This window comes from Rousettus aegyptiacus, unplaced genomic scaffold (genome assembly GCF_014176215.1).
Source record: "Rousettus aegyptiacus isolate mRouAeg1 unplaced genomic scaffold, mRouAeg1.p scaffold_m13_p_5, whole genome shotgun sequence".
NCBI lineage: Eukaryota > Metazoa > Chordata > Mammalia > Chiroptera > Pteropodidae > Rousettus > Rousettus aegyptiacus.
The window spans coordinates 121,503,799-121,528,525 of NW_023416308.1; the positions used below are offsets into that span (position 1 = coordinate 121,503,799).

Consider the following 24,727-nt stretch of genomic DNA (forward strand, 5'->3'; position numbering starts at 1 on the left):
TATTTCTAAAGATAATCCATTTTTGATAAATTAGTACACAATGAAACAGTGTATCTATAATATAAAAGAGTCCAGTTTAAACTGTGAACAGAACAGGTGCACAGACCCACGCGTGATCACAGGAACCCTGAAACAGGAGCGCTGGCTGTCCCCAGTCTGCTGCTTCTGCCACTCCCGACAGAACGCCGGCCCCTGGGGCGCCGTGCGGCCGCCGCCTCAGCCCTCCGCGCCCTGGGCGGGCGGCTCCTCGCCAGCCTCGGGCCTCCGGTGCCTGCGCATGTGCCTGTACTTGTCCACGTACGCCTTCACCAGGTTGCCCACCTTCACGGGGTTGATCTCCCCGCTCTTGCTGTGGCAGATCTGGGGGATGGGGCACAAACACCCAGAGGCCCTGTCACAGTCCACCTCCCGGGCTGCTAAGGGTCCCACCAAGCCGACCAGAGACGTCCCGTGGGGTCGCGCCTTCCTCGTTGCTGCATGCGCCTGTTTCGCAAGTCCCAAGGACACTGCCCCAACCCCCCCCCCCCAGCCCCGGTGCTCAGACGCGGCTCGGCCCCCGGCCCCCGCGCACCTTCTGCACGGCCTTGCGGAGAATGTCTTTGTACTCGTCCTTCGTCACCTCCCGCCTCTGGTAGAAAGGCTTGATGGCCAGCTTCACCTCCTCCACCGCCCGCTCCTGGACGTGCAGCTTCTTCATGTACTAGGGGTGCAGACACGCGTGTGGGCGCCCGCGTCCGGCCCGCCACCCCGATGCCGGGGCAGGACTTACCTCCTCGTTCTTGGTCTTCTCTGCGGCCGGCCGGGGCGTGGCCGTCCTCTCCTCTGAGTTGTTGGTGGCGGTGGCGTGGCCAGCAGGCTCTGAGGCTGTGGTCAGGATGGTGGGCACTGGGGCTGGGCTCTGTGCCACCCCGCAGCCCGCCAGGGGCAGACTCCCCTGCAGGATGAACTGGACCGTGGGCTGGCTGACCGGCGCGTAGGGCGGGATGCTCAAGGGCAAGGCCGGAGCAGAAGGCAGGCTAGGGTTATACACCTGGGCGAGAAAGCAGCCCGCTAAAGCCACCGCGCGCCCCATCTTCTCCCGGAGCACCGACAGCCCAGGCAGGAAGGGAGCAGCGTGATGGCCTCTGCCCGAGCCGCACGCAGCCTGAGTGGCCGGGTGCAAGGCCTCCGGCACAGGTACCCACCTGAATGGCATCAGCGTCCGGGAAGCCAGGCTCTGGAAGCAGGTGACCATGGGGAGGCGGCTCCGGGAGCGGCGCCTGCTGGGGGGCCGCCACAGGGCCCTTGTCTTCCGTTTCCCAGGCCTCTTCCTGGGGCGGCTGCGGCCTGTGAAGTGGCATCCCTGAGGGCCAACACAGGGAGGTGGGTGCTTTGTGGCTACCTCAGCCCAAAGGCTGCTTCCTGGCTGGAAAATTCCAGAGAAGCGACCCAGCAGCAAGGAACACGGGCCGGGCTGCAGCCACCTCCTCGATCAGCCCTGCACCTCTGGTGTGGCGGAGACGGCCCCCCGTGCTGCCCGGCACGCCACCCAGCCGCCCGGCACGCCCAGGGGCTCCCTACTCACGCGGGCCTCTGTCCTCGGCCAGGGCGCCGCCCGCCGCCTCCTGCAGGTTCCAGGTCACTCTCTTCACGGGGGCCTTGGCCCGCAGCGCCGGGGTCTGAGGGGGGCCCTCCTCCTGCCCCACAGCCAGACCTCCCGGCGTGCCAGGCACCACAGCGGCCCTGGCCGGACCCCGCTGGAACAAGAGCAGCCCTTGGGGACCCTCGGCCCAGGGCAAGGGCTGCGCTGCGTCTTCACCGTGCACCGGCGACGCCTCCCTTCTGATGACAGCCACGGCCGGGCCGGTGTCCTGGTGCTGGCCGGCGGCAGGGGCGGCAGGGTTGGGGGGGAAGGCTCGCTCCGGGGAGGAGTCCGTGCTCTCCGGGGAGGGTGGGGAGCTCATGTCATCCAGCTGCATGAAAATGCCTTCCCCCGAAAAGTCTTCAAAGACGTGCCCCGCCTCGACGGAATCCCCATAATCCAGGTCCTCGGGCGGACACCCCGCCGACACCTCTGGGACAGCAGAGGCTCTTGGGAGGGCCTCGGCCTTGGTCCCTTCTGCTAAGGCACCAGCTCCCGCCCAGGCCAGCAGCGGGGCGGGGGACTCGCTGTGCGGCTGCGGCCCCTCGGGGGGCGGGACTGCCGGGGAAGCCCCCTTCGCTGGAGGCTCCCTCTCCGGGGGACGGGGCCGGGGCCGGTGCTCACGGGAACGAGGCCGCCGGTGCTCACGGGGCCTGTGCTCCGCGCTCGAGGACCTGGGTGACCGGGACCTGTGCTTCCTCCTCTCACGGGAGCCCCGCCTGTCTCGCGGCCGCTCCCGGCTTCTCTCCCTGGGGTGGCGGGGCCTCCAGGCCCTGTCCAGGCTGCTGGGCGGAGAGCAGCCCCGCCCCCGGGGCCTGGACCCTGACCGCCGTCGCCGCCTCCGCCTGCTGTCCTGGTGCTCGTGGGAGGAGCCGCCTGGGCTGCCGGACCGAGAGCGGGACCTGCGCCGGCCGGGGCCCCGGAAGCCCCTACTCCTCTCCCTGCCCTTGTCCTTGGCCTTCTTCCGCCTGGCTCGCTCGTGGCTGCTGGAGCACTCACTGGAGGACCTCCGGCTCCGGGCCTTGGGCTGCTGCCTCCTGGCGTTATCCTCACCCACCGGTGGCGACACTGACCCCGAGCTCCCATCCCCAGAGCGGGAGCCAGAGCGGGTGCCTGAGCGGGTCCTCCTGGGCTCCCTGGCAGGGGCCCGCTTCCTTCTGGCTTCCTTTCTGCCGCGGGAGCTGGACGTGGAGCGGGAGCGGGAGCGGGAGCGGGGCTGGGCCTGCAACTCCACGGCCCTGTGGGTGGGCGGCGCGGGCGGTGGGACATCTGGTTCCGTCCCCGTCACACAGGTCACCGTCCGTTCCTCAGCACTGAAGAAGGAACTGTGGAGTGGCGGGTCCTCGTCTTCCCAGGGCCCTGGCGGGGATGGCCTTTGTGCCCGGGCTGCGGGGCCCCGACCCTCGGGGGGCCCCTCTTCGTCTGGGAGCTTGAGCACATCTAAGGAAGGCCCGTGAGGGGGCCCAGGCTCCTCCGAAGAGCCCGCCTCCACGGTGTAGGAGGTGACGCGGCGCACGGCCGGCAGGGGCGCGGCCCTGGGGCTGTCCACGGAGATGGTGCGCGTGATCTCCGAGGGCAGGAGGCCAGAGCCCAGGCGCTCGGGGCTGCTGGCGGAACTGGAGTCGGAGCCCGTGGGGTCGAAGGGGTCGTAGATCTCGCTCTCGAGCTGCTTGGTCTTCCTGAGGGAGAACAAGGACGAGGCGCTGTCCTTCCTCGGCGCCTTGTTGTCCACGGGCCGGAAGGTGTCGCAGAAGCCAGGCGGGGGCAGTCTGCTGGTGTGCGCCGCGCTCCCGGGAATGTTGATCCGGAAGCTCTGGAAGCCTGTGCCACTGCCCTTTGCCCTCGAGGGTCCTAGCGGGCCGGGGGGCTGGGTGCCACTCCCCGAGTGCACACCGGGCTCCTGCGAGGCCCTGCCACGGGGCTCGCCGTCGGCCCGGGTGCCAAGGCCGGGCTGCCCGGGGCCCTCCCGGCCCGTGAGCCGGCTAATGCACGAGCTGGGGATGCTGACCTGCTGCCCGCCGGCCGGGGCCGGGGCCGGGGCCGGGCCCTCCCGTCTGCTGCCTCCGTCGTCCCTTCTGATCTTTGGTATCCTGGGCAGCTCAGAGATGTCAGTTCTCCTAGGAGCTGGTCTGGTGGCCTGTCCCAGCCCAGCACTCTTAGATGGCAAGTTACCGTTTGAGGTCTTAGATGCAAATCTAAGAGGCAAAGCTTGCTTGCTGTCACCATTAAACTGGGGGCTGTCATGCTGTTTGGAGCTGGGACTGGTCGCATTCGATGCGCTCTGAGCCTGGCTGGACCGAGGGGCCCCCGAGGAGTCTGGCCTCACCGCAGCACCCCCTGAGAGCGCAGGGATGCAGGAAGGGGCGGGCTTGCCCTGACAGCGCGAACCCAGGCCTCCCGAGCACCCCGAGTGTGGCGCTCTGGGCCGCAGGCCATCGCCGGGCCCAGGGCTGTCTCCCTCGGCACACGGACCCGCTGAGTTTCTCTGAAAAGACGCTGGCACTGGAAGACAGAAGGCGAACAGGCCCCGTTAGGAAGTCCAACCATTCATCCGACCTCCGTGAACACGACGGCCTTTCAGCTGTGTGTTTCAGACGCCTCCGATGTGCCCCCTCAGCTAAACACCCCGAGCTGGGGCTGGCGGCGCCGCACGGCCCTCCCTTCGACGGGCTCCGGCTCCGCGGCACCAGAGGGCCGCCCTCCCGCCTCGCCTTTCCGCTGCTGCTCGTGGCCCAGGACACACCCAAACCACAGATGCTTCAAAGGGGGTGGGACGGGAGGCGCCAAGCCCCGTCCACTGCGGCCCTGTCCCCCAGACAGCCTGCCAGGGCCCTGATCAGAGCGGGAAGGCCCGGTGGCGGGCTCCCGTGGCGCTGAGAACATAGGCCAGCCCCGCGACGGCCCAGGAGGGGCCGTGGGCTGGAGACGGTCGCCACCTGAATCACGTGCTCGTGCACTGTGCAGGAAGTGGAGGGAAATCGGTGGAGCCGAACGGCGCCCCCACGTCTCCAGTGAGTGGAGACACCCAGCACACCTCAGCGCTCAGCCGGCACTCAGAAGCCAATGCTGCGCCGGGGTGCACGCTGGTTTCTGGGGAGCCGTGCTTCTGCGAGAACGGAGGGAGTGAGGCGGCGGGCAGGGCCAGCCGTGCGGAGCTGCCTCACCTGCCCGCTTGGCGCTGAGCGAGCCGTCCCGGTGGATGGTGACGTCAGCACTGTCCATCAGCAGGAGGCTCTGGCCAGACAGGATGCTGCCTAGCAGGTCTGACGCGGGAGCTGCGTCCATCTCCGGCTCGGGCGCCACGGCGGGGACGCTCCTCCTGTGGGTGCAGAGCAGACCCTGCCAGTGCGGGCCCCACGGCCCCCACGGCCCCCCGTCCTGGCTGCCGTGCTGAGAGCAGGCTGTCGCCAGCCCTCAGGAGGGAGGAGTGGGCCCCCCAGCAGCCGCGACTGAAGGAAAAGAGGCTGTCTGGAGCCTCTACAGGGATTGCGGGTTTGCTTTCATTCCCCGAGGACTCAAACATCAGAACACCGCCAGCCAAAAGCAGCACAGGAGTCTGGCTGCCGGCCAGCCCCTCCCCCGTGGGTGCGCCTGGCAAGGGGCAGGCACGCGGGTGGCCCAAGGAGCTGCGGCCTGCGGCGTCACCCCCGAGCCCTTGGGCCAAGACTGGCCGTGGCACTTCCTGACTGAGAAGCCAAGGGGAGGGGTCGGAAAGGTCTCTGTGTCTAGGAGGCAGAACGCCATGCCGACGTGGAGCCCCAGCCAGCCACTGGCCCCGCTGCCCTAGGCCCCCTAGATGTACCTGGACAGCCCCATGGGGACGGGCCGCGCCACCGGCTGGTGGGACCGCAGGGCCGACCGGGACAGCACCCTCCTCTTGGTGCTCAGAGGGGAAGCTGGGTTTGCAGCCGGCTCTTCACTGCTGGAGGGAGGACACAGGCCGCACAGACAGGTGACCCACACCCAAGACCCGGGGGCATCTCCCGGCCCCTGCTCAGTGTCCAGCCAGGGTGGGCTGAGCACTGTCCCACGTGGCAGCGCTCAGGACCGGACACTGCACACGGGCCCGGGCCCGTCCGCCTGGGCGGCTGGCTGAGCCTCTGAGCGGGAACGGGGTGGGGGCGGGTGCGTGATGCTCCGGGGCAGGGGACGAGCACGTGCGACCGTTCCTACACGGCACCCGACTGCAGCCGGCGCGGGGGCAGAGCCGCCACCCGCCGCGCCCACCACCCACACCGAGAGCAGAGGGGAGTGACACCCGGCTGCCCGAATACAGACGGTGCCCGCACAGGACGGGCCCCCTGCGGTCACCTGTCGAAGGGGTCCAGCTCGTAGGGGTCTCCAAACAGAGAGAGAGAGGCGGCCCCGATGTCCGCGCGCAGCAGCCCCAGGGAGGGGTCTGCGGGCTTGTACACCGACGGGATGCAGGCCCCGCGGACCGGCCTCCGGAGGCCCAGCGTCCTTGCAATGCGACAGCGAGCTGTGACTTCATTCTGAACCGCGGCGACAAAGAAAGAGCGTGACTGACACGTGAGACAGAAACCGAAGGCTCTAGGAAAACTGCCGGGCTGCGGCCTGGCGGCACGGACGCCGGGTGAACCCGCGCCGCCCCGAAGTGCGGGGGCTCGCGACGCTCGTCACGGCCCTGCAGGGGCTTCGCCAGCCACAGAGCCCACGGCGTGCCCCAAACAGCGGCGCACCCCCAAAGCAGCAGTGGGCCACCACGTGCTGCTGTCTGTCATCAGGCAGTTTTGTTTTGAGCAAAGACTCGTGGAAGAGGAAGAAACCATCCACCGGGTGGCTGCCTCGCAGCCGCGTTTAAACGGCCACCTGAGGAGCAGATGTCGTGGGGACGGCGCCCCCAGCACGGCCCCCACGCCCCTGCCCAGGCGGGGGCCCCGGGACTGCCCCGGCGAGGCCGGCGCCGGTGCCCACGTGCAGCTGCAGCTCTGGCTTTACTCACTGCGGAGGGGCTGGGCGAACGGCCCCGGCTTCTGCTCTTCCACTTAAAAGTAAAACTCACTTCCACACTAACCCACGCCCGCGAATTCGCACGGACCAGGCAACGTTAGAATCACAGACGCACTCGGACAACGACCGCAGTTCAGCCCTTTACGTTCTGTGGGTTAAACGTCTCAAATGTCCGGTGCAGGACCCAGGGTGAGGAGGAAGCACTTGAGACAAGGGTCACGTGGCCACCCCTCGCCACGGCCACCTCGCCTGGACTCCCATGCTGGCACCTCCCTCTCGACTCACGCCGGCAGCTCCCGTTCCCCGGGCGACAGTCGGCGAGACTCCCCGACAAGCTGGTGGCCTGGCCCAGCCCTTGGGTCTCAGGCCTCTCGCACTACCCCTCAGGATGCCAGGCCCCAAAGGACCCTGGGGAACACCTCGTGCTGCGGGAGCCCAGCCCCGCCGCGCCGCGGACGCGAGCTGGCCGGGCCACGCTACCTTCGGCGTCCGCCCCTTCCTCTTCTTGGCGCGGCCCTGGCGCCGCCTGGACCTCGTCCCGGAGCCCTTGCTCCTCGGAGGCGGTCTGCGCTGCACCTTCTTCCTCCCCGCCGCTCTCCTCCGTCTCCCTGCAGAGAGGACGCCGGCCGTCAGCGCGCCCCTGTGCGCCCGCACGCCGCTGCGGCGCGGGGTCTTACCGGACACGCACGCCCAGCCCACGGAGCGGTGGGGCGCACGCCCAGCGAGGGCGACAGACTCCACTGTGGTTTGCAGCTCTGACTCGAAACCAGCACGCGCTTCACACAGAGTTGGGACAGACCTTGATGACCACGGGCACGGTGACGCGCACCGGCAGCCGTGCGCGCTCTGTGGTCTCACCAGAGAAGGGCTCTCCCGAGAGACGTGAAAACTCGTGGTTTCCGTGTGCATTAACGACACAAAGCTGCAGAGGTGCCCAGAGGTCAGTCCCAACCAGCTGCCGTGGGGACGCTGTGAGGGCCGCCCAGGGCCGACGCGCCAGCGCCTCTCGGGGTGCACAGGAACCCTGGTGTGGAGGGGGCGCCGCACGCCGCACGCCCAAACCCACGCGCTCACAGCGCTGAAAACCTGCACGGTCCCTGGTCTGGTCACTACCGACAGAAGGCGTGGAAAGCCTTGTCCCTAAAAGCCACACGACTGGGCAGCAGCTGGTGCAGGTCGGCCTCCCCTCGCTGTCCCAGTGTGTCGTGGGCCTGTGCCCTGGAGCGCTGTGGGCACACGCGGCCGACAGACGCCCACCCCCAGGAAGCCTGCAGGGCCCCGCGCTGGCTGGACTGCGAAGCTCCAATCATCAGGCTGCGGGCGGGCGGGCGGGCGGGCCGGGCAGCTACGAGCTGACAGTGCGTGGGCACAGCTGACCAGGGGGACGCTGAGAATAAAGACTCCACAACCCAGAGGACACAGACACACTTACCGGGCGCAGCCACCATCCAACACGGATCTTACTTGGTTCTGGATTCAAAGAAATCATTTTTTAAAATTCTATGACATTTATGACACCATCAGAACTTTCAGCGCTGACTGCCGTGTGGCGGGAAGGAGCTCGCGTCCTCAGGTGTAACGGAAGGTACGTGGGTAAGTTAAGGAGCATCCCTCTTTTAGGGACATAAAGCAAAAAAAAGACAACGGCTAAAAAGAACTGCTTTGAATTGATGTGGGCGGGGGTGGGCGGGGGTGGAGATGAGGTGACACTGGCCAGGCGCCAAGGCCGGACGGGCGGCTGGGCGGGGGCTCTGGCCTCCCTGTCTGCAGGCCCAAGGCTGGCCCCGGTCTGTAAGGGCTTCGTTGGCTAGGCGACAAGCACAGAACTGATCTGTTACCACTGGTAAGCTGTCTGCCTGTAATATCTTTAGCTGGCTACCTGTTAGGGTCAAAGGGAAAAAAATCTTCAATCCTGCTCTGAGCGGACGGAACGGGAAGCCGTCTGCGGGTTGACTCAGCCCGCCCTCGCACGACGGAGACACACCCGCCTGCACACGTCACTGCCGGGAAGGGGCGGTTGGCCACGCGCCAAGGGCGTGCAGACAGGAGCACGAGAAGCAGAGCGCCTGTAACCCCGGATTTTGAGCCAAGGGTCAGTACGCGCGGAGGGGGCCCCCCAAGCTCTGACCCGCAGACGCCACTGCGGCGCTCGGGGGTGTCCGCGTCCCGGCCGGCACGGAGGCCGTGCGAGGACAGGCCACCTGCACACACTCGCCATGTCCAAAAGCAATACGGCGTCGCGGCACCGGTGGTGGGGTCACAGGGCCAAACAGACCCCGACCTGAGACCCAGCACGTGCCCCTGGCATGGCGCGAACGCTGACCGACCCGAGTGCCGGCGAGATGTGGGGTGCGTCAGGCTCACGCCGCGACCGGGCGGGACCCGGACACAGCCCATCGCGCGCTGGCCTGAGAAACGAAGGCACGTGCCCACAACAGACTTGTGCAAGAGCCTTCACGGCCCCTCGAGTCCTCGTGGCCCGGGGAGGGACGCCGACGCCAGGCCCCAAGCTGCGGGCTGAGCAGCTGGCCTGAGCACGCTCGGGGTCGCGAGACCGACAACGCGCACAGCCACCCTGGCGGCCTAAAGGACAGCGCAGCCCGGGCCGCCCGGGGGCCGCGGGGCGTCAGGCACGTCTCTCCAACCAGAGCGGGTGCGACCAGGCCCGTGGGTGTCTCAATGCGGCAGCATGTCAGGAGCCCAGATCGTGACCCACCATACAAAACGAACAAACAAACAAAGGGACAGAAGTCGGAACCGAACCACGGGCCACCCACGACGTGGCACTGGGGCAAAACGGGGACGCGGCGGGGGGGGGGGGCAGGGGGGCCGAGCACGCGGCTGAGCCCGGCCCCCGGGAGGAACGGGACTCGACTGGGATGAAGTTACCAGACGGGCAAAGGGCTGGGCCACGTGACTCGTGAGTCGGTTCTTCTACCTGCCCCCCACCCCCCGCCCGCCCTGGAGCCAGGGCCGCGCCCCGCCGTGCGCGCTCCGGGGCAGGCTGGCAGGGGACGGCATCTGGCCGGCTGCTGTCGGGGACACATGAGCACCACAGCCAAAGCCACCGCGCCCCACTCACCTTTCCTTCGCCGCTTGGTGGGGGCCCAGGGCGTCGTGGGGCGCTGGTACACGGCAGTACTCAGGCCGGAGACCACGGCCTCGATGGTTTCGTCGAGCAGGGAAGACGTCAGGTACTGCGGGATGCGCTGAACAGCAGAGGGGCCGCCGGTCAGTGGGGCGGCCGCAGGACGTTGCACAGCACCCTCTCCCAGGGACGGCCCTGGGCAGTGCCGCAGTGGGGGGACAGCACCTCGTCTGGCCCCTCGTGGGCCCCGAGACCACCTCCACTGAGCCGAGTGCAAAGCGGATGCCCACGGCTAGCACCAGCCTCTCTCTCTCCACAGACCCACTGCTGAGAGCTTCCCTCGGGCAGGGGCCAGGACGCACCCAGGGCGCGGTGGGGGGGCGGGGGAGACCTACCGAGAAGCAGGTTCAGGGTGAGGGCAGAGGGACCTGCACGGCCAGGCGGGGTGGGGTCGGGGGCTGGGGAAAAGGGGGTGGACCAGAGACATGCCGGAAACAGCAGTCACGAGCGGGCGCGGGACGGAGGCGCAGGGAGCCCGGACGGACTGCGGGCCTCGGCTCTGACAGCTGGGGGTGGGAGGGGCATTTGTGCCGAAGGGCCCAGGACCCAAGTGCCCCCAGTCCTCTCAACCCATCCTCGAGTTGGCGACCCTCCCCAGGGAAGACACTCGACCGCAAAGGGCGCTGACTAACCCACGACACTGCCACCGCCCACGAGTCAGCTCCGGGTCTGGGGCCAGCCCTGGAGGGAAGGGGGGCGGGGCCCGAGCGACAGGGAGCCCCACCTGGACCCTGCTGGCAGTGGACATGCGGTTCCGGTTCACGGTGGCTCGGACGCGCTCGCTCTGCCGCGTCCTGGCGATGGCCCGGGTCCGCCCCGTGTGTGGCCACAGCCGGCTGGAGGTGGGCACGGTGTCGGCCAAGAGCAGGGAGACCTCCTCCTCGCTCACGAGACCCGCGTCTTGGGGGAGACGAGAGCCCGGGCTGCTGCATGCCTGCCAGGCCCTCCCCGCAGGGGGCCCTGAGCACCACGACCCCCCGACCCTCTGCTCCGCCGCGCCCTGCCCCGGGGGGCACTACCTGTGGCAGTGGCAGCAGCTGTGGAGGGGGCGCACTCCGGGCAGAACCACTCGTCCACCGGCACCTCCCGGAGGGGCGGCTCCAGACACTCCATGTGGTACCTGCAGCACACGGCCCGTGAGACGGCCACCTCGCTGAGCACCCTGTGCCACGGAGCAGGCGCCCAGGTGCACCCAAGGGTGCAGCACGGCTGCTGGGGGCCGAAGCGCACCCCCACCCCCGCGGGTTGGCGGCATTGGAGATGGGGCCTCTTGGGGCTGAGGAGGGTTAAACGAGGTCACGAGTGGGGCCCTGACTCTCAGCAGAGGGGACGCCGTGCTCCTCCGCCCCAGCAGAGGAAGGGCCTGCGAGGGCACTGCGAGGGGCGCCTACGGCCGGGAGCTCTCGGCGGAATCGGCCTGGCCTCCGCCCAGGCCACAAGCAGCTCCCGCGTGGGCACGCAGGGGCTAGCCTGCTCGGAGGCCGGCCCCCCACGCTTGAGACCTCGGTCCTCCACCGTCCCAGCGTTCTGGGCGGACAGACCTCTACGGCGGGCTTCTGGGCAGCTCCGTGCTCCGAAGGGAGCCCCACTGGTGCCCAGAGTCCCCGGAGGCGGCACACCGCGTGAAGGGACCGGGCGAGAGCAGTGGCGGTGTGACCCCACGGGCTGGCGGTGTGACCCCCACGGGCCCACGGCCCACTGCCGCGTGCGCCTTGAGCCCGCCTTCGCCTGGAGGCTGGTCTCAGCCACGGCGAGGCGTCTGCTGGTCCTCCCAGGCCACCCACACGCCGCCACCCTGCGGCCCGAGAGTTCGGAGGCTGGCGCTGGCCCCCTGCAGCCCGGTCTGAGCGGCTGCTGCGCCGCCAGCCGCGGTGTGCGTTCCGGCCCCCGCGCAGCCTCCGAGGAAAGCCGCCCTGGGGAGCCGCTGCCGGCCCAGGCTGTCTGTGCCAGAACGCTCCAGACTGCTTCCCAAGACCCGGGGCAGCCCCAGGCAGGTGACCCTCATGGTGACTGGATGCCGACTCCTGCAGCCCAAGCCTCGAATGGGGTCAGTTTAATGCCCACGTGCCGCTCGAAGCTGAACCAGCTGAGCACCCGTGAGACGTGGGGCAGGGAGGACGCCGCCTCCCTCCCCGAACCCTCCTGGGACCCCACTCCAGGACCACGAGGGATGGACACAGGGGGCGGGGCGGTGGCAACTCCCACCGAGGCCAGCATCGAGCACTAGGGAGCACCCCGAACCCCAAGTCAACGCCAGCCTGAGATGGCCCCCTCACGGTCTCAGGAACAAAATCGAGCGCTCAGAGGAAGCTCGCACGCCTGCCAAGACTCCCGGACAGCTGAACCGAAGTCCTCACCCAGCTCTGAGGGCTCGAGCAGAGGCCACACGTGACAGGTACCCAGCCACCTGCGCCCACCGCCTGCCAGGACAGTGCCTGCGGCCGACCTGGTCATGCACGCAGCTCCCATGCAGCCAAGAAATGCCCTGCGGCCCAACGTGGACGGCCGCAGCTATGTGGCCCATGTGGTCCTGAGGTGTCTCCGTGGTGAATAAATACTTTTATGTTAGATTTCAAATAAAAAACAACCAGAAACAACCTGTCCCTTATTTCACATACTAGTGAAAGCACCTGGCATATTCGTGCACCTACAGACGACCTGTGATTCCGTTTTAAAACGAGTAACAGTGGCAGGGGAGAAGAGGAAAAATAGATAAAATGTATAAAATAAATAAATCCCAGAAAAATAAATAAATAAAATGAGTAACGGACTAACTTTAGATACGTAACTTTGAAATTGGAAAAACGACCGTAAGATAGTTTAGCAAGTAGCAAATGTTAACAGATGAGGCCATTAACGTTTCAGACTCACTGGGATTTTTATGCACTTGAATTTCTTAAAGTGTTAAGAAATTCAAACACGTAACATCGATACACTAAATTCATATCTGTACAACGTGGGAAAAAATTAATGAAATTGTCAAAATCCCTAAGAATCACTGTTAAAAATTACTAGAATTAAAAAAAAGACCTCGACGTAAAGAACGAACAGGATTAAGAATCGCAGGCCCGGGTGGCTCCGCAGTGCAGCGGTCGGCACGTCCGAAGGCCCTGGGTTCGCGCCCCAGGTGGACCCGCGGACCGTACCCCAGGTGCACGCCGCGAGCGTGTGTGAGGAGACGCCCCGCCTTCCGAGGTCCAGTTCTTAAGGGGAAACAGCAACATCCGCAGGTCAGGGGTGGAAGTGGGGGGAGGAATTAAAGAGGGGGAGGAATAAAAGAATCACAGGCTCAGTGCAAACCTCACGGAAAACGGCTTTGTGAGTGACGCGCCAACGGCACCAGCCAGGCTCGTGGGCCGCCTGAGGCCGCCAGAAAACGCAGGAAGGAGGCGCCGCGGTCCGGCGGGGGCGGGGCGGGGGGAGCAGGGCGGCTGTGGAGGCCGGGCCTGTGACGCCAGCCAGGCGGGCGCCAGGCCTCCCCCTCCACGGCGGCGCCCCGCTGTCCCGGACCCTTCCCCCACGTGCCCAGCTCAGCCGCAGCCCCTGGGAGCTGGACTCTCCTCCCACGTGAGCAGAGTTCTGAGCGCTCCGCCACCCCCGGGCCCTGTGTCCCCATGAGACCGCAGTCAGTGCTGCCCCGCGCGCTCTGGCCTGCGGGACACCAGGCCCCACCTCTGCCCTCCAGACTCACAGTAGCAGACACATAGCTCCAAGGAACCCTGAAAGGCCAAGACCAGGTCCAGAGAACTGCCGCCCAATATGGCTGCGAGCTGAGACTTGCAGCAACGGAGGGGGCCGTGACGTTCCGCGAGCGTGCGAGCCCAGCGGGCGGAGGCCGCCCGCGCCCGGACCAGTCTGCGCGGGGCGCTTTCCGCAGCCCTGTCACCCTTTCGTAGCAGAAAGTCTTCAGACGTGCAAGGAAACCCTGCGGGGACTGGCCAGGCAGAGGGCCTGAGACCAGGCAGATGGCACAGGGACAGGAGCGGCAGTGACAGTGGCAGGGCCTGCTGGATGCCCTGTGGCCGGTGGCGGCTTGGACAGGAGGCGTGGGGGGCCCGAGGGGCATGGAGCAGCCAGCGGCCGCACCTCTGGGGCCTGGCCGGGCAGGAAGGCGGGTCCCGCGTGCACCCCGCCCTGGGCCCCAGGCCTGCTGCCCGGCCCCGCCCGGCCTGCCACGGTCCCCCGGCCTATTTTCCTTGGTCGCTGTCGCGTGTGACGTCAGGGGAACAGGTGGAGAATGTACATGGCAATGACGAAAGCCCGTGGGGCCTGCGGGGACCGACGGTGTCACGGAGCCTCTGGCGCTGGGGCAGGGGGCGCAGGGGCTCGTGTCCCGAGCAGGGACGCTGGTGTCACTGCGGACGGAAGCCCTGCAGGAAGTCCCTCTGACAGGTCGCAAACGGAGCCCTGTGCTCCAGGACGCGGCCTGGCCACCGCCGCCCGCCTCTTTCTGGAGCCCCAGGGGCGGAGGAGGGGGTGGACTCTCACGCTTACCCGGCATCACAGCCGTCACAGAGGAGCAAGCGGTCCTCCCGGTCACTGTGGCCACAGACCTCGCAGAAGGTGGGGTCCTCGTCCTCATCCTCGTCCTCAGCGGCTCTGGCGCTCTGCACCGGGATCTGGAGGCAGACAGCACCGCGTTCACGTGGCAGTCGGAGCCCAGACGGCATGCGCGGCCGGACGTGCGGCCACTGATAAGAGACCCCTCAGCTCCCGGGGGCCACCTGTGGTCCGCGGGTCCCGACGTCCAGAGCCCCAGGCGCACACGGACATCACATTCCCAACCCTTCCGGGGGACCATTCCAGGGCAGTCGGCCGCGAAGAAAACACAGCAACCCCACGGAAAGGCTCCGAGCAGAGCCAGGTGGAGACAGCCCAGGGACGGGCACAGCACACCCCGCCGCGGCTGTGACAGGCGGCGGCCCTGGGCAGCCCCGAGCTCTCCGAACAGCCACCATCAAGCAGACGCGGAAGCACGACCACCGAAGGATGACGGTCGCAGCTGCGCACCGGGAACCCCGTCACAGGTGTTCCCAGGGGCCTCACGACGAGGCGTCCAGCACTCCGCCCGACCCGCGGAGCTCTGCAGACAGGCCCTCGGCAGTGCAGGTGGCCTCTGCCCCCTGCCCACCTCCTGCCAGCCTACCACCTGAGAGCCCGGCCCAGGAACTGGCCTCCGCTGCTCACGTCCTCCGCTGTGCCAGGAGCCCCCAGGGGACGTGCTCGAGACACTCCTCTGTCTGCACCTTCACGCCAAGCGAGGCCCCCGGCCCTCCTGCACGCTGCCACTCAGATCTTTCCCCCACAGGGCCTCGCCCCGGGACAGCTCGGGGCCCGTGCGCTTAGAAGGCAAACCCTCCGAGAGAACCGCCTGCGCGGAGAAGGCCCGCACGACAGAGGCCTTGGTGGCCCAACGGCCCAAGGCCCAGCCCTGTGGGGAGAACAGAGCATACAGGGCTGGCGACAGGGGCCTGGACCCGCAAAACCAAAGCTGCCGCCTCCCACACGGACTCGAGGGCACGGCGCAGAGGATGCTGGACTCCAGCAGAAACGCGCCGACGCGGAGGCGGAGCCCCCGCACGTGACTCTGTGCACCCCGTCAATGCAGGGGCAGGCCTACAGCACCGAGACGCGCCCTCCTACACTCATGGGACCCAGGGTGCGTCTCTGGTCCCCGACAGCAGGGGCCCACGCAGGCCTTCCGCGTCTCCGCGTGGGTGCAAACGCAAGCGCTGAAGGGTGAAGGCGCGTGGCCCCGGCGCCGGCCTGCACGGCCCATGGCCGCAGCCGCGCACTCGGAGAGCCCCGGGCCCAGGAGGCCGGCCTCCTGCCCCAGGCCGGGCCGCCCGTGACCATGCCTCTCCCGGCTGCCGCGGCTCCGGACAGCAGCTCTGGCGCGAGGAGGGTGGAGGACAGGACTGCGAGGAGCGGCCATGCCCGTGTCTCCCTGCCGCGCGCACGTTTCCCCACGACACACGCACCAGTCGTGAGCCCCGGCCCCGGGGGGCGCCGCGCGGACACTCACCTTCTTCAAGATTTTCCCGCCGTAGCAGGCTCGGATACAAATACACTTGAACACGGTGCGGTCGACCGGGCAGGAGTTGGCGTTCTGGAAGAGACGAGAGCTGCGTCGGGACGCTGACAGCGCAGCACCGTCGACACGGCGCCCGGAACGGGAGTCAAGTCCCGCTGGCCACCTGTCGCCAGGCCCCGTGCTGGCTGCTAGGGACGCGGCAGGGAGAGAGACGGGAACCCCGCCTCGCGGAAGAGAAGACGGGAGACAAGGCGTGTGCACGTCGCGGCACGTGCTGAGCGCTAAGAAAACCGCGGGGTGGGCGAGCGGGGACGCGGCAGGGACTGGCCCCGGCACGCCCCCGCCACGGGCCTCTGCTCCGACACTCTGCCGGCGCCCCACGGGCCGCCCGCCGTCTCCCGGGGGGCGACGAGGGCCCCGCGACACGCCGCGGACACTTGTCAGACGCACGGCGGCCGTTCGGCCCCCGCCGACGGTTTCCACACCCCTGAGGACCTAGTTCCCGGCTGCCGTCACGGGCACGCTGTACACACCAACGCGCACGCACCTCCCACGTGTGTGGATGAGCTCCGACAAACTGCCGCCGGTCGCCACTGCCCGAGCCCCCAGCGCCGCGGCCCGCCCCCAGGCAGCCGCGTGGGGCCCCTGTGCCGGGCGCTGCTTCTGGTCTGGGTGGCAAAGAGGGGCTCCGTGCGCATGCTCGGCGTGTCCGGCAGACGCGCTTGGTCCGCCGCCCTCGCTGGCTCGCAGGGCGCCAGCGCGCCCCCTCTGAGGCTGCAGGGGTCGCGGCCCCCTCACCCCACGCGCGGCGGGCTCCGTCTCCCGCCCGAGGCTCCCGCAGCTGCGCGGAGCTGCTGCCTTGCGATGGCACGTGCACGTCCTGGGAACCTTGACACCCCCACACTTGCTGTCCACTCGTCAATCTCCTCTGACCAGCTGAGAGCCTCGTTCGAGCCTTTCCCTGCTCCCTGACCCAGCCGCCTGCGTGCCCCAGGGTGCTAATCTCCCTTCCAGCCCAGAAGCCACGTGGCACTGTGTGTGGGGGGGGGCCGGCCCCTCACCCATCTCACGCACACTTACAGAAGGGCCCCCCCGAGGAGACTGAGGTGCTGCCTGCCCCGGCCGTGAGCGCTGTCCCCTCCAGTCCCCATGCCACGCTCCTGCTGCCCGTTTCCCGTCCCGGGCAATTCCAGTGTGATCACTGGAGTTTGTAATCTCAACATCCAGAAGGTGATTACCCACTTCTCAAAATTAGCTTGGCGATTCCTGGCATTTCCTTTCCGTCCAGGAGGCGCTTCACAGCCCATCAAGTGCTCCAGACATGGCCACGACTCAGATGAACCTGCATCCCCACTGCCCTCTCTCTGGTAGGAGGTGATCCTTTCAGAAAGTGATCCTTCTGCACTTGGTCGCAACTGTTCAGAAAACCTCTTTAAAGTCTAACACATCTCACCAACCGTTTCTGAGATCGCTACAATTTCTAATCTTCGTTAACCGGTATCCAGCAATCTCGTGGAGCGCAACATTCCGACAGCTCGTTAGTAAACAAATACCTTCTTCACGCGCCCCAGACCTAAACGTGAACATAAGCCGGGCAGCGGAGCCACCAGCACAGGGCAGGACCGAGGGGGCGGAGGCAGAGGAAGCGCCAGCCGGCAGACGCACGGCCATGCGGGCGGCACGGGTGATGTCCCCTCCTGGTTCACAGGCAGCCGGACGGGGTGCTTCCGAGCTATCTGGGAAAGCGAGGACGACGGCGCTGGGTGTCAGAGGCTGAGCTGTCACTATCAGTCACCCCGGGTCACATGACAGCGTGGAGATCTGTGACCTTCAGTGTCCGTGAAGGTGAAGTTACAGGTGGAGCGACAGGAGGCAGAGCTCAGGATGGCGGAGGTGACGATTCTTGGAGACGGTGGGGTCGCAGGGACCGCCGCCCGCCTGCGTTACGCCACCTCTTTGGGACCCTCCCCACTACGGCTCGGCTGAAGTGCGCTGTGTGCAGCTGGAAAACGCCCTCCGCCTGTTTGAGGACAGTCCCTTTCCTTGCTAGCCACCACGAATCAGCACTGAGCTGACGGCCCTGCTCTCTGTCCCTATAGATGGCTGCAGGTGCAGACCGGGTGACTCGCACGGGTCGACGAATCAACGAGTCATTCAGTGTGTCTGCAGACAGGTCCCCAAAGGACATGGGTCTGACAACCCTCATGCAGCCCGAGAGCCAACGACGCAGGAGTCCAAGTCAGGACAACTGTGTGGTCCACTTCTGCCACAGAACAGAGCTGGCCGGCTAGAGGCCAGCCACAGGCTGGGTCCCCTGCAGACAGCGGGAACCGTCCCGAGGGAGGAAGGACCCCTGAGAGAAGCCACCTCACCTTGGACCATTCCACGATACAGTCCAGGCAGAAGTAGTGGGCACAGCTCTGCGGTGTCCCCACAACCTGGCCCCTGAAAGTGTTGAGACAAATGGGGCAGCTCTCAGAGTCGTCGTCGGAGTTCAGGGCGCCACTGGCCTCCAGCCTCCCCTGAGCGTCCGCCGTCATCTCCACGCCGTCGTCGTCTTCGGAACCTTCGGAACCTTGAGGAAGAGGAAGCGGCGTGACCGTGTGAGCTGAGCACGGGGCGCCAGCGGCCGCAGCTGCCGCAGGAAAGAGCGTTCCTAAAACCCCCGCCCGAGGGACAGACCCCTTCCCACAGCCCTGCCAGGTTGGCCGGCGCTGGCACCTCACCTCTGGCTGCTTCAAGCCAAGACGACACGGCCCTCACTGAGCAGCACCCACCCCAGCCCCCGCCAGAGCTGAGTCAGACCCTGCAGGAGGCAGGGTGCCCAGGGGCCAGCCCGCCTCCCACGGTGGGGGGCTGGAGAGCCCCGCCCGGCACCCCGGCCCCTCCTCAGCCTGGTGGGAGCGAACCGTCCTCCCTGAGAGGTCCGGGATTGTCCTTCTGCGGGATGTGGAGTGCACCAGCCCCTAACCGGGCAATCTGGCCACCAGAGCATCTGAAGGTCGGAGTGGGGCCGGGGCAGGAGACGCCTTCACAGCACAATGTATGTGTGTCTCTTCCCTGCCCCAAAACTCCACTAAAATAAAGACTTACGTGCCACGGACAGAGACAGGCGAGAGGGGCAGCAGGGGCCTCACCTGCCCCCGAGCCCCGCCCAGCTACCCCCGACAGTGGGCAGGACCAGCGCCCAGGCCCTGCCACTCCCGGGCAGAGAGGTTATGGGGTGGACTGGGCCTCATCAAGTGAGCCCCCAGCAGCAAAGGCAAACAGCCAGCAGAAGCTGCCAAGTGAGGGGTGGTCCCCACCCGGCAACGGCCAGAAGAAGGACTTTGGACCCGAACCACAAGGACCTTAACTCGGCCAGTGAGCAGTGACCCTGGACGAGGACACTGAGCCTCACGTGGGAACCGCGGCCCCCTGACCTCTCAATGTCAGTGGGGGGAGACTGAGCAGAGGGCCAGCGACCCGGCCTTGGCCGGCCGACCTGCAGGACACTGAGGTCATGAGCGAGCTGTCCCGAGCCACCACGTTTGTGGTAGGTTGTCACATAGCAGGAGAATACCAGTAAGATTGGTGTTCAGAAAACTTTGGAGGATGGCAAGTAGAAAGCCAAGTAACAACTGACTTTCTGTTCAGTGTTTCTGCTTTGCTGAGGGCCCCGGGGGCAGAGGCAGGTGGAGGCCAGGGGGCCTGACTCCTACGATACTCCAGGAGCTCAAGGACTGAAGGGAGGCGAAGCTGGCCACCGGGGCCCTCTGCAACGTTTCGGACCACAGAGCAGTACCTCTGAAGTCTCTGAGGAGCCGTACCACCAAGAGTGAGGGTGATAAGGACGAGCAGGTGTGCAAGGCCCTTAGCCACTGACCTCCCTCACTTCTCAGGGGCCGCTGGAGACGGCTCCCCACGAGACGACGGTGTAGCCTGGTGTGGCTGCTGGCGGCGGGCCCAGACCCCAGTGCAGACGAGGGCGGGCACCCTCAAAGTGCCCAGTTCACACGAGGACCACACCGGAAGGCTTCTGAGCAACAGAGTGAGAGGAGAGGCCACAGGACAGAGCCCCAGATCTGCCGGCATCCTGGTTGGGGGTCCCGGGCCGCGGCCCCCCTCGGGCTGTGGTGAGGCTGCCTGAACCGGGGCGGGGGGGCCCTTCCGCTCACTGTGTCAGAACACGGGGGCTGCTTGTGCCGTCCCTGGGAAAACCTCAGCATGGGCTGCTGCACACTCTCCCGCCCTCACCAGAGAGACCCATCACACTGTGTCGCCGAACCGCAAGGAAGGGTGACGACCAAAGTGAGCCCCTGCCGCCGCTGAAGAGGAGGATTCGCCCCAGGGAACTGCCCGACAAGGCCCACTGTGCCGGGCAGCTCTGCCCCAACTTTTCAAACCCCGCGCTGGCCGATGTGCCCAAGGCCACCATTCCACTAAGGACCTTTTAGAACCAGTGGTCCCGTCACAGTGAGAGAAGTCACAGCAAGGCCGCCCACACGTCAGCACTCTTACCAGATCCGTCTTCCAGGTCCCCCTCCTCGTCCTCTCCATCAGAGCTGTCACTGAGCTCACTGCCCGTGTCATCCTCAGAACCCCCACTGTCGCTGTCACTGCTTTCTTCTAGACCGGCACAGGCAAAAACAAGGCCCGGGGAGAGTCACGACCCAGGCTGATGCACACACCAGCCCCGGGCTGCCAGGGGCGCGGGGCAGGGGCGGGGCGGGCGGGGGGGAAGTGGCAGGCTTTCGCTCTATTTCAGCATCACGTCCATGAAAAGTACACAAAAGCACATACCACTCTAGCAACTTAAAAGCCAGGAGCAATTTTAAAGCGATCAAAACACACGTAGACGACATCGAGACAACAGCCAGGGGCTCAGCTGTTCCAGGAGCCACAGCCTGGAGCGAGCAGGCGGCACCCCGCTCCCTCCGCGAGGTGCAGCCGCGGCGTGCGCGCACGGTGCTGGCGGGGGGGGGGGGGGAGGGCTCACCGGCGTCCCTGGCCAGGGCAGCGGCGCTGAGCGGTGGGTGCGCATCTGGCCCCGGGGTCTGGTCCTCAAACTCATCTAGGCTGTCGTCATCCATCGCTGGACATTGGAGTTCAGCCCTGAAACGAACCAGAGTTAAGGAGTTGGTTCCCAACTGTGCCAGGCTGCAGAGCTCCCGCTCAGAAAGAATGACACTCTCTACACATCACATCCCCAGTGACACGTGTCCATCTCCAAGACAAGGAGGACGAGCTGTGAGAGAGAACGCACACAAAGCGATCCCCACGACAAAGGGCGGGCGCAGAGGGAAACGCTGACGCCTATGGACAGAGCGCCCTCCGGCCAGGTCTGTTTCCAGCAAACCTCGCTGAGCCTCAGCGGGTGGTCGGCAAGAAATGGCTTATCAGGAACTGAGGCAAAGGGCCTTCAACAACAGGGGGTGGTCTCCAGAAAGGTCCAGGTGACACGCAGGGCCCTCTCCCGGCACTCATGACATGCCCCCGTTGGCCAAGGCGGGCCAGCAGGCCTCCGCACCCCTGCCTGCCCTGGGAAGCCATGAGCACACGCTGAGGCTCCTGACCACCCCTGCAAGACACCCCAGGGCACCACTGACCCTGGAGACTGTGAGGAGCAGAGTGGGGACACGGGAAGCAGAGGCCCACGCTTCCTGGGCCTGATCTCCACGTGGGGATTCCTGTCCTGCCTACTGTGCAAGGCCACAGCAAGGACGTCGCGGAAGGACGACAGAAGTGAGCAGGACGTAATGCTCCTCCTATACCAGGGCCTCCAACTGTGGTCCCCAAATTAGGGTTTCTTTCTCATCAGTGTCATTCACCCATTTCCCAGGTGACCTTTAGGGAACAGCCCCTCACAGGGAGTCATTCAGTAACTCAATGAGACCCGGTGAAGAACCCCGTCCCCCCGCGGCACAGCGGGCTCCCCCCAAGCCCAGTCTCCACGCCCACAGGAAAGAGATCCCGTGAGACCAGAGAGCAGAGGGACAAAGCAAGCCTCAGGGGAAGGTGGGCCAGACCAGCATGTGCCCAGTATCCAGAGGGTCTCTCATTCCCAGATCCCGCATGTCGGCAAGCGGAGAAGGGTGGTCACCAGCTCTGACATTCCCAGAGAACAAGCCCCTGCAGAGGCCAAGGTTACAATTGGACCTAGGGCCCAATTCCCATACGAAGCCCAACTTTAGATGGTCGGCGGGGGGAGGGGTGGAGAAGGTTGATTTAATGAGATTATCAACTGACGTCTGTCGCTTCTCCCAGGACAGTAAACTTAGAGGGGTTCTGTGGAATCATTAACCCCACCTGACTAAGGGTCTGCACCCCTGTGCTTGGTGACGCAGCGAGGCAGCAGGACCGTACCTGTCCTGCACCCACACCCTGGCCACGACCCCCACTGCAGACACACGGACAGCCGTGACGGGGCGACAGCCTGCGGCCCATCCAGGAGAGTGGTGCCTCCCCCGCGGGCGCCATACCTGCAGCGGTCAGGTCAGACAGCCTGGAGCTCTCTAACCACGGCTGTGGCTGTTCCCATAATGGGATGCCGCAACATCGTCCTGGGACCCTGCTCCAAAACTGCCTGCCCCTCCTAAGTGTGGCAGCTCCTGCTCCGGAGAAACACAGCCAGTGAGGGAGGCGAACACGCACAGCCCCCGGCCCAGCAGGGGCACCCGGACACCAGCAGGTCCCCCAGTGCCTGGGGGCGGCAAAGCCAGCGGCGCGGCACCAAGGCAGATCCCCACCTGTGCTTCACACGCAGAAGCCACAGGTGCGCAGAAGCGCCCTTGGCTTCTCCCTCGGTGCACTGAGACCGAGGCCCACCTGCGCGGGACAGCGGCAGGGCCTGCCTTACAGGACAATGAGGCCACAGTGGGGCCTGGCACGGGGGCTGGCCAGCAATGCTAGCACGGGAATGAGGCTGGACTCCACCAGTGCCTGCGGCTCGGGGACCCAGTCCCGAGGGCCTAGCGCTCCTTCTGCACAGCTGCCACAGGGCCCTCGGAAGGCATCCTGACAGTCTCCACAAGGGTAGCGGGGGAGTTCCAGTGCCCTGAGGCTGCAACCCTTTCCTGCACCACCACTGACCGCAACTGTGGCAGCACCCCAGGAAAAGACCCCGGGGAACTTCTGAAATACTTTCCCGAGCAAGTACCCCTGCGAACGCCAAGAGAGTACTTGGGACACCCACCACCCCGCTCTGTCAGAAACCCTGCAGACAGAACGCTGTTTGTTCATGGGGTTCCCAGCTTAGGACCTACTGGCCCCACCAGCAGCCCCAGATTGCACACGCCTGCCTGACACACCCCTACATCTGCCCGCACGTCCAGACCAAGGGCCAGGAGGCCATTTCTGCAGGGCAGCCCACAGGCCCTCCCAGAGGCTGGCGGCACTCTGTGGCTCTCCTGTTCAGCCTCCAGGTTTAGGAAGACTGAGGGGAAAATTAAACCAGAATGAGGGATTTCCACTTCTCTTCAAATTCAGGGACCCAATGCACCCACAATTCCAACCATTGCTAAGAAACCGGAAGAGCCTCTGGTGTGGAAACTGGCAACTGAACGTGGGCCAGGATGAGTGCCCACTGCCAGGCCCCGGCAAGCCTATCCGGCCAACTTGTCAGTCTTCATCGTCTGCCACAGAGGCCACAAGACCTCGAAACTAGAACGCAATGGAAGTCAAAAAGCGCGGGCCCACCAAAGCCTTCGCAGCGCCGACGCGGCACCAAGTCCACCCCGGAGGGCTGCTGAGAGGACGAAGCTGGGCTCGCCCGTCAGGCTCTGCCACCTGCCTGGTGCGGAGAACAGGCCAGGAGGTTATTCTGATCCAACGCTTTTCCCACAGGAGGGAAAAAACAAACGGTCCAGGGAGAGGGAAGATGTGCGGGGTCCCAAGTCAACCTCAGCTTGGCCTTGGCTTCTGTCCAGGCCACCACTGCTGTAGAAACGAGAGGCGTCTGTAAACTCTGCGGCTGTGCAGTGCTGGCAAGTTACTTAACCTCTCTGGGCTCAAACCCAGTCTTCCGTCAAACAGGAAGGACAACACCTACTCCCGGAAGACGGCTGCGAAGACTACCTGAGCCTGACATGAGAGCTAGGACGCCATCCCACCCACCGCCCCGGCCTGCCCAAACGTCCTCGAAGCCGAGGGCAGCAGGGACGACCGGGAACTGCTAACGAGTTTGCAAAGGCTCGCACTGCGCTCCGAGCGGGAGGGCGACAGCGCAGCGGACAGGGTGTCACGAGAAGAGGCTCCCAGCGGCCGGGACAGGAAGGCGGCGACCCCGGGAACCCAAAAGCAGGCCGAAAGCCTTCCCGACTCCGGCGCGGCGCCTCCTCGCGCCGGCCAAGGGGTCCCTGCCGCTGCCCGGGGCCGCCGGGGCCGCGCGGCGCAGGCCTCGCACGGCGGGGCAGGCCGCAGACAAAGCGCGCGGCGCCGGGGCGGCCCGCGCGGCCGCGGGCGGCGCGGCCTCCGGGGATGGCGCGGCCCTCGCACGTCCCCGGTCACCTTGCGCCACGCCGGCCGCTCCCAGGCGCTCACCGCCGCCGCCCGAGTGAGACAGGACGAGGCCGGGCCTGGCCTAGCCGCCGCCGCCGCCGCCGCGCGCTCCCCGACCCGGAAGTGCACGGAGCGGGCTTCCGGGGCCCTCACGCCCCGCCCACTGGCGGGGACCACTAGGACCGGGGGGAGGAGGAGAGGCCCGCGGCGGAGGAAGACGCCGCTCCTCGCGGCCGGGACCCCGGGGCGCCGGGGACACGGTGTCCTGCCGGGCGGACGCCTGGCTGACAAGCGCCCTGGGAGAACCTGCGGGGCGCGAACCCCCGCCGGCCGGCCGTGCGGGGCCGTCCTCCCCCTCCCGGGAGCTGGTACAGTCCGCCCCGCCCGCGCCCAGGCCCAATGGGAACGACCTTCCGGCACACCTGGAGCCCCAGCCCCGCCCCCGAGCTCGCGGCCCGCGGCTCGCCGACCGAGA

At 66.6% G+C, this 24,727-nt stretch overlaps 1 protein-coding gene across 8 annotated transcripts; it reads right to left on the bottom strand.

Annotated features, from left to right (window-relative positions):
- On the bottom strand, positions 1 to 24,367 carry PHRF1 (PHD and ring finger domains 1). 8 transcript variants are annotated; one of them, XM_036220347.1, is made up of 18 exons: positions 24,262 to 24,367; positions 20,753 to 20,868; positions 20,275 to 20,379; positions 18,147 to 18,349; positions 15,766 to 15,849; positions 14,235 to 14,359; positions 10,760 to 10,860; positions 10,465 to 10,640; positions 9,675 to 9,801; positions 7,073 to 7,200; positions 5,933 to 6,114; positions 5,424 to 5,543; positions 4,786 to 4,940; positions 1,565 to 4,123; positions 1,185 to 1,342; positions 770 to 1,030; positions 572 to 700; positions 1 to 360 (listed from the first exon to the last, which is right to left on the bottom strand). In XM_036220347.1, the coding sequence occupies exons 2-18, from the start codon at positions 20,844 to 20,846 to the stop codon at positions 217 to 219; spliced, it is 4,851 nt and encodes a 1,616-aa protein (XP_036076240.1). In that variant the 5' UTR covers positions 20,847 to 20,868; positions 24,262 to 24,367; the 3' UTR covers positions 1 to 216. The 8 variants fall into 8 exon arrangements, with proteins under 8 accessions (XP_036076240.1, XP_036076239.1, XP_036076241.1 ...); XM_036220346.1 differs by having other exon boundaries at positions 5,424 to 5,540; positions 20,275 to 20,382; XM_036220348.1 differs by having other exon boundaries at positions 1,571 to 4,123; positions 20,275 to 20,382.
- Positions 24,368 to 24,727: the final 360 nt, after the last annotated feature.